This window comes from Maylandia zebra, linkage group LG3 (assembly GCF_041146795.1).
Source record: "Maylandia zebra isolate NMK-2024a linkage group LG3, Mzebra_GT3a, whole genome shotgun sequence".
NCBI classification, from domain to species: Eukaryota; Metazoa; Chordata; class Actinopteri; order Cichliformes; family Cichlidae; genus Maylandia; species Maylandia zebra.
The window spans coordinates 17,841,636-17,853,311 of NC_135169.1; the positions used below are offsets into that span (position 1 = coordinate 17,841,636).

The window sequence follows — 11,676 nt, forward strand, 5'->3', positions numbered from 1 at the left end:
AAACTGAATGTGGTCCTTAAGGTGAGTGTGACTCTGTAACTTCTCCTTTATACACTGCTAACAGCTCTGTGCACATGTGTCAAGGAAGTCGTTTTGGTTTGGTTTTTTAAAATGATGGTTTCCTTTTAGTGTACATCAGAACAAAACTACACTAGATGGCAGTGTTTTATATTCACCTGCTGCACATTAAAAGCTACACTATGTTAGACCTTGCTGTGAAAAAATGTTTCTATGAGTGCACCTTTACTTTTGTTTAGATTTGTACACAGAAATGTACAGAAATCTTACAAACTTACAGAAATCAACAATTTAAACAAACAAAATTTAGATCAAAACACCTCATAAAATTATCATAGCACATATCCACCGATGGAAGCACACAGACACATAATTGTGATGGAAACAATCCAGAAGAACAGCAAATTAAAATGCATCTAAGAGACTTGATTGAAAGGTAAGGCCTTCAAGTTCATGAAACTCTGCTTATTTATCATGTGGCTAAATGAAAGCTGAAACTCGAGCCCAGCTGACATCTACTCATCACCTGGTAGTGTTAACAGGTTCAGCCTGTTCTGTAGGCCAAAGTTTTTTAAACACAATAAAAAGATCTAGGTAAAAGTTGACATAAGAAATGCACTCACCATGTATGTTAGGATTGAAGCACAATAAAAGTAAATACATTTTTTAAAAATGCTTATTTTAGAAGCATTGATTTATACTAGTGACTAAGAGATCTGAGAACCCTACAGCTAAGGAAAACACAGGTAACAGCTGATGCCACATAGATACAAGACTTACACAAACCCACTGAATTACAAATATAAATTAATTACTCTGACAGAATGTATACCCACATCTTCACTTTTACTTTTTGACAGATGCTTTATAAAGGTGGTGTATAGTTAATATCAATATCAAAGTTGATTCTGTTCATCTGGATGCAGCATTTTCATTGGGAGAAATGTTTCGTCACTCATCAACGTGACTTCTTCAGTCTCAGCTGACTGCAGGTTTCCACAACCTGATAAACATTTGCATTGCAGTACATTTGCATAATGACTGAAACTAGCACCACTGAAGGAACAATGGGCTGGGAGGTCAGTTCCTTGATTATTAATATGCAAATTCTCATGACCATTGATCAAAGCTGAGTAAATAAGAAAGAGGACAGGAGAGGAAGAGGAGAGGTTAGATTTAAAGGTAAGGACTGCTCATTTAAAGCTCATGTGTAAGTCCTCGTGTTTTTAAACCAGATAATGTGTCTGTTCATATGACAGTGTGAATGAGTACCTTGGACATTTCTTTACCAAAGTCAAACTAAGACTCAGGATTCCTAAAACAATAGTGCAAACCAATTAGTGCGTAAAGCTAAACATACTAATAACTGTCAGTGTTGCTGCATGCTGTCACACTGATCAGAGGACACCTTCACAAGACAGGTAAGCAATGAATTAAACAAAGACCGAGCAAACATTTGTGGATATTTTTTTCTTAGGGTTGCAAAGGGCACTCATGAGAGACACAAAGAAGAGGTGAGTCAACAGAGCAACCTTTATTCATTTCTTTGTCTAGTGAACCAAATACCTGCAGACCTCTTCTCTAGGACCAGTGACATGTATCATTCACCAGTGACATGGATCTGACAAACTGCGGTATGCCCTCTTTATATCCAACAACCCCAACACACAAATCTGGTCATTAATCATGAAATATTATTCAGTCTGACAGAAATCTGGTGGTTTTTGATTTTATTGCCAGTGGTGGTCCTAGCCTGTTTGGCGCCCTGGGTGAACACTCCCTCTGCCGCCCCCCCCCCCCCAACACACACACACACACACACATATGAAGAGAGAGAGAGTATGCATAGTATACAAACGGCTACCAAACAGCCATCATAATTCGTCATACAATGAGAACAGGAAGAATCAACAACTGACAATGACTAATTAATGTTAAAATCTGTAACATAATGTATTGTTTGGAGTTCAGTCTGTTACTGTTACTATTTTTACCATTTCTTCTTGGAGCAACTGTAACCCACATAATTTCCTTAGGGATTGATAAAGTATTCTGATTCTGATTGTTCTTCTTTTCTTTTTTTTCTAAACTGAGCACCTGATGGCTTCAAACTTTTCTCGTCCATCTTCCATTGGTTTTAATTTTGCACTCCAGTATGAACACCCATCCCCCAACTCAAGAATCACCACAACATAACCTAATAGATCTACACCTTAGTTCACAGATTCACTTTGTCTAACGTGTATTTCTGGGATTTCACACAACCCACGATTCAAATCATGAATACATAATGGGCTTGGAATTACATCATTATGAATGAAATGTGCTCTTTGGAAGCAGCCGGCCCCCTCCCCTTTCGAAGGGTTGTGTGTGAGACTTTAAATCAGGGGTGTCAAATTCCAGGCCTCGAGGGCCGGTGTCCCGCAGGTTTTAGATATCACCCTGTTTCAACACACCTGAATCAAATTATTAGTTCATTAACAGGCTTCTGGAGAACTTCAAGACATGTTGAGGTGATAATTTAGCCATTTAAATCAGCTGTGTTGGATCAAGGACACATCTAAAACATGCAGGACACCGGCCCTTGAGGCCTGGAGTTCGACACCTGTGCTTTAAATCATCAAGCTGCAAATTATAAATTTAAAATTGTTATTGATCCCTTTACCTCTGGTCCTAAAGTGTATATTTATTTTCTTACTCTTCTTGTATTTATTGTTTGTTTACTTGCACTGCTGTAACTGGAGCCTCGTCGTCTCGTCTCTCTATATACTGGACTGTATGTAGTGGAGATGACAATAAAGTTTACTTTGACTTCAGCAGCGAGCAGGCGCACCGAGGGCTCTCGCGCTCACTTTTCGCGTATAGAATTTCGAAAAAAACATCGGTGCAAATTATAAGTCTTATTATAATATCTGGTGTTTTCATGTTTGTTGTTTTGTTTTTATTTTGTTTTATTTTGCGAGTTGGTTATTAGATGCTGCTCCAGCGACCAGTGAATCCCTCACCGCCCCGCCCTCTCCTCCCTGTGCCGCAAGCAGCAGGCGCACCTCGCACTCCCAGGAAATGGGCGGCAGAAAACCGATCGGTGCCTATGCCATTCCCAATATGCGCTGGCTGATGTCGGGGCAGCATGAGTACGAGCAAATTTACTCATGTAAAAATACTCATGCTGCCCCGACGTCATGCCAGCGCATTTGCCTTTCTGTGCTCTCTGTGTTTCGCTTCGTTCTGGGTTACTCCTATTCACCCTGGTTCTGTGTGTCAATTTTTAACTTTGAACACTTGCCCTTTCAAACATCTCTGCAAAGGCCTGGTGTCAAACTCCAGTCATTGAGGACCAGTATCCTGAAACTTTTGAATACGTCCCTATTTTAAGTTTAATTTATTTTAAATTACATTTATTTAAATATACTTGAGTAGGGTTAGGGGTTGCCACCTCAGCATGCAGCATAGTTTAACACACATTTATTTAGAGCAATAACATTGTCTGCACTTGATTTAATTAATATCAATAGTTTTAAACATCTGTTCTGTCCTTTCTATAGCAGCTGGTAAATAGTGCGCTTTTGGATGTACTGCAAAGATGAGTACTGCCCTCAATGCTTTACACTCTATATACACTCTATTTAAAAGGCACTAGAGTTATTGTTAACTGTAGTTAACTGGTGCTTGGCAAGTATAACCTCAATATGAAGGATATTAGGTTGAATTTTTAAAATCTCTGTCCACTCTTCTGTTTTATCATTTTTGGTTTGTTTGTTTTTTAAGATGTTGCAGGTAGATATTAATCTACACTTATATATGGCTAAACACAAGATACATGACACAGAAAATATGCTTGACTGAAAGCTTTAATGCTGCGTAAAACACAAAAAAAGTTTACTCTGCAGAAAAAAAGTGCTCAAATCAATCCTTTGGTAACACAATCAGTGTGCTACTGTTAAAGACACGAGGCCTAAAACACAGTTGACTTGTCACTTTGTTCATCTGGTTCGGTGCTAGAGGGAGAGGACAAATGCAATGGTGGAAAGTGAAAGAAAGCAAAATAGCAAGCAGAATATAAACACCATTATATATCAGGGTGTTTGTGTGGTAACGGCATTTTCATGCTTCAGTGCCGACCCAGCGTCTTGATATTTTCCTGGCACAGATAGATGGCAGATTAACATGACAGTGCTGATCATCCCAACATTTGGAACCTGCAATTTTCAAATTCAGAAATCAGTAAAATATTGTACACATTTTTTTAATCACAAGAACTCATGTAAATCAATGTGATTTCAATTACCGCTATAATTTATCTGCAGACAATCCTGTTTCAAAGAATTATTGGGCTCTCCTCCGCACCAGTTTTGATAGTTGAAACGGCTCCCATCACTCCACAACCAAATACCCTCCTAGAGGACAGAAATTGAACATAGCATTAGTCCAGGTCAGAATATTGAGGCTAGCCACAGTTTTTACAGATCAACCCACCGTCATAACTTTCGATCTAACCAATTAGCAAATCTCTAATAGGTAGGCAATATTATTTAAGCTGCTTGTAACTTTTTGTGTTAATCCCTGTAGTCCATCTCAGATCCTCCATTAATATAGACAACAATCTTTCAAAAATGATGGTGATGAGTCACTCTCATGACTCATCAAATGACACCATTGACTGGACACCTGGTGGCATGCAGTGTGTAGGCGCTGTATTTTCAGATCGAACCAGCTTGAAACCTTGCATCAGGTAGCACCACCTATTACCATCTAATGAAAAACCCTCAAAACTGAGTTTAGTGAAGTCAAGCTGAATACAAACTACTGGAAAAGATGCATATAAGAAATAGTTTAAAAAAAAAAAATTCAGTTAAATTTTATTTATATGGTGCCAAGTTTCCTCAAAGTAGTTTATATTGTAAGATGCTAAACAGATATAGAGACAACTTCAAAAGACAGGAGAAAAGACATATCATAACACACTTATTGTAATGATAAAAAAAAATACCCCAGATGCATCAGTTCCTCCAACCCAAGTTACTCCGTAGCCATTATGGGCAGTCAGCCTCTGAATCAGCTGGTGCTCTGCGCTGGTGTGCACAGATGCAAGGTTTGCTCCCATGGACAGGCAGTTTCTCTTTAATGAAGAGTGACAGACAGAGCAGTTTTTCAAAGTCACAACTGGACTAACATGTATTTTAATAGCAGTGTTGGAGACAAAGTAAGAGAAGTTTACCTCAGCTGTAGCCCAATTCATGGCTCTTGGAACATAGAGAAAGCAGCGACGATGGATCCGAGACCAACCATTCGGACAACCCCTGCACCTCTGTGCTGGAGGAAAATAATTCATTGTAATAATTCAGAAAAACAATAAAACCGAGATTATGGTTCCTAATTTAGAACAACTATTTTTTTTTTTTTTTTTACAAAATGTGCCGTTGCTCTTTTAATACTATGGTGTTCTTCTGAGTACAAGCAAAAAATATTAAACACACTTCTTGTGTCAGAAAAACAATAGGGTTGCTTGTATCTTTTTTTTTCTCTTTTTGGATGCTCGTTCTCAATCCAAGTTCTCTATGTAACAATCCCTGCCTCCTCTCTTTCTCCATTATATGCAGTTGTATTTCATATTTAACTACATATTTAATTATATTTTTGTCATGTTTTCTCTTTATAATACAATGATTTCTTTATATAATGACTATTGTGCTGCAATACTCACCAGCAACAGTGGACATAGCCATCATCACACAAAGAAGTGCAGACACAGTCAACAGCTTCATGGTACCTCTGTGTAAAAACAAAGACCCAAAATGACTGACAGTTCATTAAATAAGTGATAGATGATAATTTGAGAGTTTGCAGCAGACCTTTTGTTGAGCGTCTTCACTCTTTTCAGTATCAGCCAGTAGCTTCAGTCTTCCAGAGTAGATGTGCGAATAGAGTTGGATCAGTGTTTATATACAGGATTCTCTTTAATTTACATAGTTGCAAAATCAGGAAATGACACTTGTCTAAGGTCTAGATTGACTGGGGTTGTTCCAGATATAGATGGGAACTGATGATGGATAACCACACAGCATTGGTGGTAGGCAGTAGTGATAGATCTCAGGAAAAACATCCAGGATCTGTCCCCATAGCTCAGACCAAAGAAAACCCAAGCATGTTTTTTTTCAGTGACTTTCTCTGTTTTTTGAACTTCCAGCTGAAATGTGCTGGGATGACTATGGGTGTACCTTTGAAAACCTGCTAGTGCCAAGGAAATGTGATGAGTTATAGGCTTAGCATTGTTATAGGAAAGTGTATCTTTTTGTCAACCGTGTCACATTTTGGCTTATTTGTCCTTTCTCCTTTATGATTTTACTTCTTTGTCTGGTGTGGGTTGCACCACTTTACCTTAGGAAAATGAAAATTACAAAGAGTGCTTCGTCATTCTACATTTACATGGAACTTTCTGATAGCTGTTGATTTTAATTTTTTAAACAAGATGTGGCAATAATGTGGCAGGATGTGGCCTATTCAGCAACTATTCCTCACTATTGGTTAGTGTTTGAAAAGTTACTTTGAAAAATGAGTTAGTTATAGTTACTACTTACTTCTTCAAAAAAGTAATATGAGTTGGTAACTGAGTTATAATATGATAAAAGTAAATAATTATTAGGAAAAGTAACTGTCATTGAAGGTTCTCAGTCACCATTTGACCCTAGTACTGAAAAAGCTTCTTGGATGAGAGGTGAAACGTCTTCAAGCAACTTAAAGAAGTCCAGATGCTTTTCTTTCAAAACTCCTTAGGAAAAGTAACTATTGCATTACAAAAAAAAAAAAAAAAAGACTACTTTTGATTTTATCTCTGCATTTCACCTTTAAAAGCTATTTATCTGCCTTGTTTGGCATCATTCCCTTCAGCACAACCTCATGCTGGAAAAAAAAGTTGTATTTTTTACCATAGCAACTGCAAGTATGTTTAACAAATCATCTTAGTAACTTGAAATGCAAATATAAATTGTACATTTTAAAAACCTATGCACACGTTTTGAAAACAGCAAAGTAAAACAATTTGCCATTTGCCACAGCAGATGCCCCCGATTTTCAGTAAGTGAATGTGTTTAATTGTAGGCAGGGACATTACTGGATATTCTTGTGTAAATGCTACAGAATAATTTATGTAATACTTATATACTTATATTGCTACAGAAGAATATTTATTTTATTATTTTACATTTACAATTTTTAGGCTGTGTATCTCTTAAGATCTCACTGTTGGGTTTGTAAGGCCATGTTACTCCTAAATTTCTATCTTGTTCAAAGTTCAAAGTTCTAAGCTAATCGACCTCAGTGTTCTCCTTTTTTAAAAATAAGAATCGATACAGAATCGAATCGTTAAACAGAATCGATAATGGAATCAGAATCGTGAAAATCTTATCAATACCCATCTCTATTTAGCATAGCTTCGTATTGCTATGTCATCTTAAATTGGTCATGTGATTGCTTTTCCATGACTACTTTATCCTTCCTCAGCCAACCTGCGGCACTTGTGTAAATATTTCACCCCCCAAGCTCCCGGTAGGCTGAAGACAGCTTCAACTGTCTGTGTTTTGAAAAATAATTATGCGCCCGCACCGCATTTTCTTTTTAGTAATGGTAACAGCATTGTAGTGATAGAAAAAGTAAAAAGTTACATTACTAGTTACTGAGGAGTAACAGCATTACTTTTAACCCCGTTATTCCCATCACTGCTATTCATCCATCTTCAACTTGTTGGTGACTTAGGCAGTTGTTCCCACATCATCGTGCCATTGTCAAATTGTCATTGTCAAACCTGTTGTCATTGATCGTGGACTTCAGGAAGACCAGGAAACATTTGACCCCTGTGTCAATCCAGGGGGTCAGTGTTGACATTGTGGAGGACTATAAATACCTTGGAGTACACATTGACAATAAACTGGACTGGGCTAAAAACACCACAGCACTTTACAGGAAGGGCCAGAGTCATCTCTATTTTTTGAGGCGACTGAGGTCCTTCAACATCTGCCAGAAAATGCTGAGGATTTTCTACGAGTCTGTTGTGGCCAGTGCGATCCTCTATGCTGTTGCATGCTGGGGGAGCAGGCTGAGGGTAGCAGATGCCAACAGACTCGATAAACTGATTCGTAAGGCCAGTAATGTTGTGGGGATGGAGCTGGACTCCCTTAAGGTGGTGTCGGAGAGGCGGATGTTGTCCAAGATAAAGACAATGTTGGATAACACCTCCCACCCACTCCATGAGATGCTGGTCAGTCACAGGAGCACGTTCAGTGAGAGACTGAGATTACGGAAAAACACCACTGAACGACACAGGAAATCTTTCCTGCCTGTGGCCATCTCCCTGTACAACGCATCCACTGTTTACTGCAACAGCTACACCCTTCTTGCACATGTTCTTTTTCAGCTATTTATTAATAAGTGACTTTTATGTATATATATGCCTGTATATATTGTGCTATTCTTACTTAGTGTATTTTCTGTCTTTGTTAATGGTTGTTTATGATGGAGCACTGTAACGAAAAATATTTTCCCCTAGGGATCAATAAAGTATTCTGATTCTGATTCTGAAAATATACTGTTGCAGTCAAAGTGGATGAGTTCTGCCCTTTGTTTCAAAAATCAGTTGAACGCATGACTCCCCTGCTAACCCATTCCAGTTTTCTTCTAGGACAAATAGACTGGTTTTAAGTTTAATTTCACTAATATCCTTCCATAGACCATGGCGCTGTTTCATGCACACAAAAGTGTTGTGGTTTTGAACATGGATTTATTTTCAGGTACTTTTGTGACCATAGAACTATTTGTAATTTTTACCATTTTGTAATTGATTTGGATGTTTTTAAACACTTATGCTCATGGAGAAAAAAAATCATTCTGCTGTTGGAGATGGTCAAACACAGTAAGTGATAACAGTACTGCATTTATTTCAAATCAAAAATGGGAGAAACAACTCTGCAATCAAAAATCACTTCACAAACAGCCCTTATTATTCTGTCCATTTTCTGTCCCAGTCAGTGACAGTACAGTGAGGGTTTTCAGCAGCTCCGGGGACGTCCAAAAGCCGGCTGAATTCCACGGAAGATGTGCTCATAGTCAGGGACGCACCACGGCTTCCAGTGGAGCTCTTCCTCCAGCTGGGTGAAGGCTGCCTCCCGATGCTCGTACATCACGGAGTGTGCTGGGTCCATATCGTGGTCAGATTGTACTGTCACAATTTGCAGACATTTTTTTAATTAATTACTCAGGGACAGAATCATGGAGACAGACTCAATGATATAAACTTGCTTGACTGCAACAAAGTTAAATCTGAAGAAGCTAGCTACTGTATAATAGCAGTGATTCATATTGAACACCATAACAGAAGAGTGAACCAACTAGAAAAGTATGACTGTTTTTTGAAGTATTTTTCCGAACCCTAGAACAGAATCTGTGTTGCAAGTCTCTAAGAAGAATAAAAATCATGTCAAGTTGTTGAAAAATAAAAAACGCACTGTTTTATTGCTGAACTAAAGTATATGAATTTCATAATCAAAACCTTAGGCGAAGTAGAACCTACAAACTAAGGAATGAGGAAACTTGGAAACTAGAAGGAACAAATAAGAAAAAAAAATCAATACACAGCAAGATGGAGAACGCGGCAAAGGCCAGGCCTGAGACAATATATACACAGAGGATAAGGAGGCAGAAGGCAAGAGGTGAGAACACAGATGGGGATAACTAACAAAATGCCTATGGAGGAACTAAAACTGGACGCCCAATAAAGGAAGAACACACACAGAAGTAAAACAAGAAATTAATGATACTAAGAGAAAGATTACAACAAAGAAACAAACTGGAGACATGGCAGATTTCAAGGAAAGAGCGAAGACAGAAACTGGGGACCAGAGCAGATAAGAATATACCCGATAATACAAAGAAAATAAAAAAAATAAATAACAAAAGATAGCACTGAAAAAAGATGATAACAAATATTACACAACTAGAACCATGACTAGAAGCTAAGATAGGAAACTCAGGTGCGCTAAGCACACAATGTCAAATTATGAGGACTAAAAATTAATCTTGAGCAAATTATATCAAAACAAAAATATGACAACTACACAAAAACTGAAAACACGTGAAGAAAAAAATATGTCATGACAGAAACATCTCAGAACATTTCTCCAAAGATTTACTAAACGTATGACATATTCTGGTAGTTTTTCTTCTTACACTTTTTCCCTTATTCATTTTACCATGCAAACTAGAGATAACCAAGAAAAGCATGCCAACGTCTGTGACTTGTGGATAAACTAATTATCATATAAACCGTTAAGCAACAGCACTGGTGAAATTTTGAGGAAGTTGGAGCTTTGTGGATATCATTTAAAATTGAAGTTGAGACATAATTTCACAAACGTTATTGCTCACTCTGACATTGAACTTTTTAGGTTAATTGAGGTCCCTGTCAGGCAGCACTCTGTGTGACTGGTAGAGTTGCAGACACGCAGGCAGGACTGAACTTAACAAGGTTTTATTTCAGAATCAGAATCACATTTATTGTATATGTATTAATAAACTAATAAACTATTAGCCTCTGTGTGTTTCAGAGCACTAAAGAAAAAGCAAAATGATCCTCACTAGTTAAAATACCCCTAAACTAGTTAAATTAAATCATCTATGTCTAAATAACAGAGCTCTGAGACCTATACAATCCTTTAAAAAGAGTTTAATTAAAACACATAATGGTTTCATTAAATAAAACGCTATTAAACACATGTGAACTCATATGACCCCTGAACTCGCATGCACGTGCAAAAGTGGCTACTACAGGGGGACACGCACGCGTACACACACACACATGTACGTGCAGGGGGGAAGGGGAAGTGGGGGTGTGGGGGGCAAAAAAGTATAGGTATATTACTACTGACATCTTATTAAAATGGTGAACACAATTTACTAAATGAAACATTTATATAAAAATAATATAGTGAAGCGTAATGGAAAATTTCTACAATTCTCATTTAAAGAGTTTAAGTGCTTATACATATGCTTTGTTGTGGCACTGTAACAGTGAAATAGTTTCTAAAGCTAGATGAACTTATTTCAGCCTCAGTTGATGGAGACGACAACTCCCTTTGCACTTGCTGATAACGCCAAGGGCACAAAACAGCATGCCCATTGTTCCATTAGGTTACATAGCGAGCCTTGTGATATGTGGTATGATCAATTTGTGACTTCCTGCCTTTCTCCTTGGAGTGCATAAAGGAGTGGGAGCACAACTCTGATTTCAGAGCTCTCCTGGCTGTATGAGTGTGATGTTTCATGCCTGTAAGCTAAAACTGGGTAAAACTGCTAAAATCCATCTAATCCATCTCTCTTCTAAACACCGTACAAGGAAACAGTTCTATTAACTAAATGCAATGTTACAAGTCATAGAAATTTCAAGCAGAAGAGCATCAGTGCCCTTCTTCACCTGTATGCAAGGAGTAATGTGTGATACAAAGATAAATGTATTTGTAGATGTAGATGTCATTCATCACAAAGACAAATAAAGTGTGTGAACTAAAATGCAGATAAAACTTTAAAAAGCAGAATTGAAGAGTCTTGCATTACATGTACCATTACACAGCAATACAGATCTGTTGGATCAGGTCATTGTTCGTACTAACA

The 11,676-nt window shown here is 37.8% G+C and overlaps 1 protein-coding gene across 1 annotated transcript; it reads right to left on the minus strand.

Annotated features, from left to right (window-relative positions):
• Positions 1-3,851: 3,851 nt before the first annotated feature.
• On the minus strand, positions 3,852-5,923 carry LOC143417008 (ladderlectin-like). Its single transcript, XM_076882650.1, has 6 exons — positions 5,871-5,923; positions 5,723-5,790; positions 5,237-5,331; positions 5,009-5,137; positions 4,307-4,415; positions 3,852-4,217 (listed from the first exon to the last, which is right to left on the minus strand). Exons 2-6 carry the CDS (start codon positions 5,781-5,783, stop codon positions 4,123-4,125), a joined length of 489 nt encoding a protein of 162 aa, XP_076738765.1. The 5' UTR covers positions 5,784-5,790; positions 5,871-5,923; the 3' UTR covers positions 3,852-4,122.
• Positions 5,924-11,676: the final 5,753 nt, after the last annotated feature.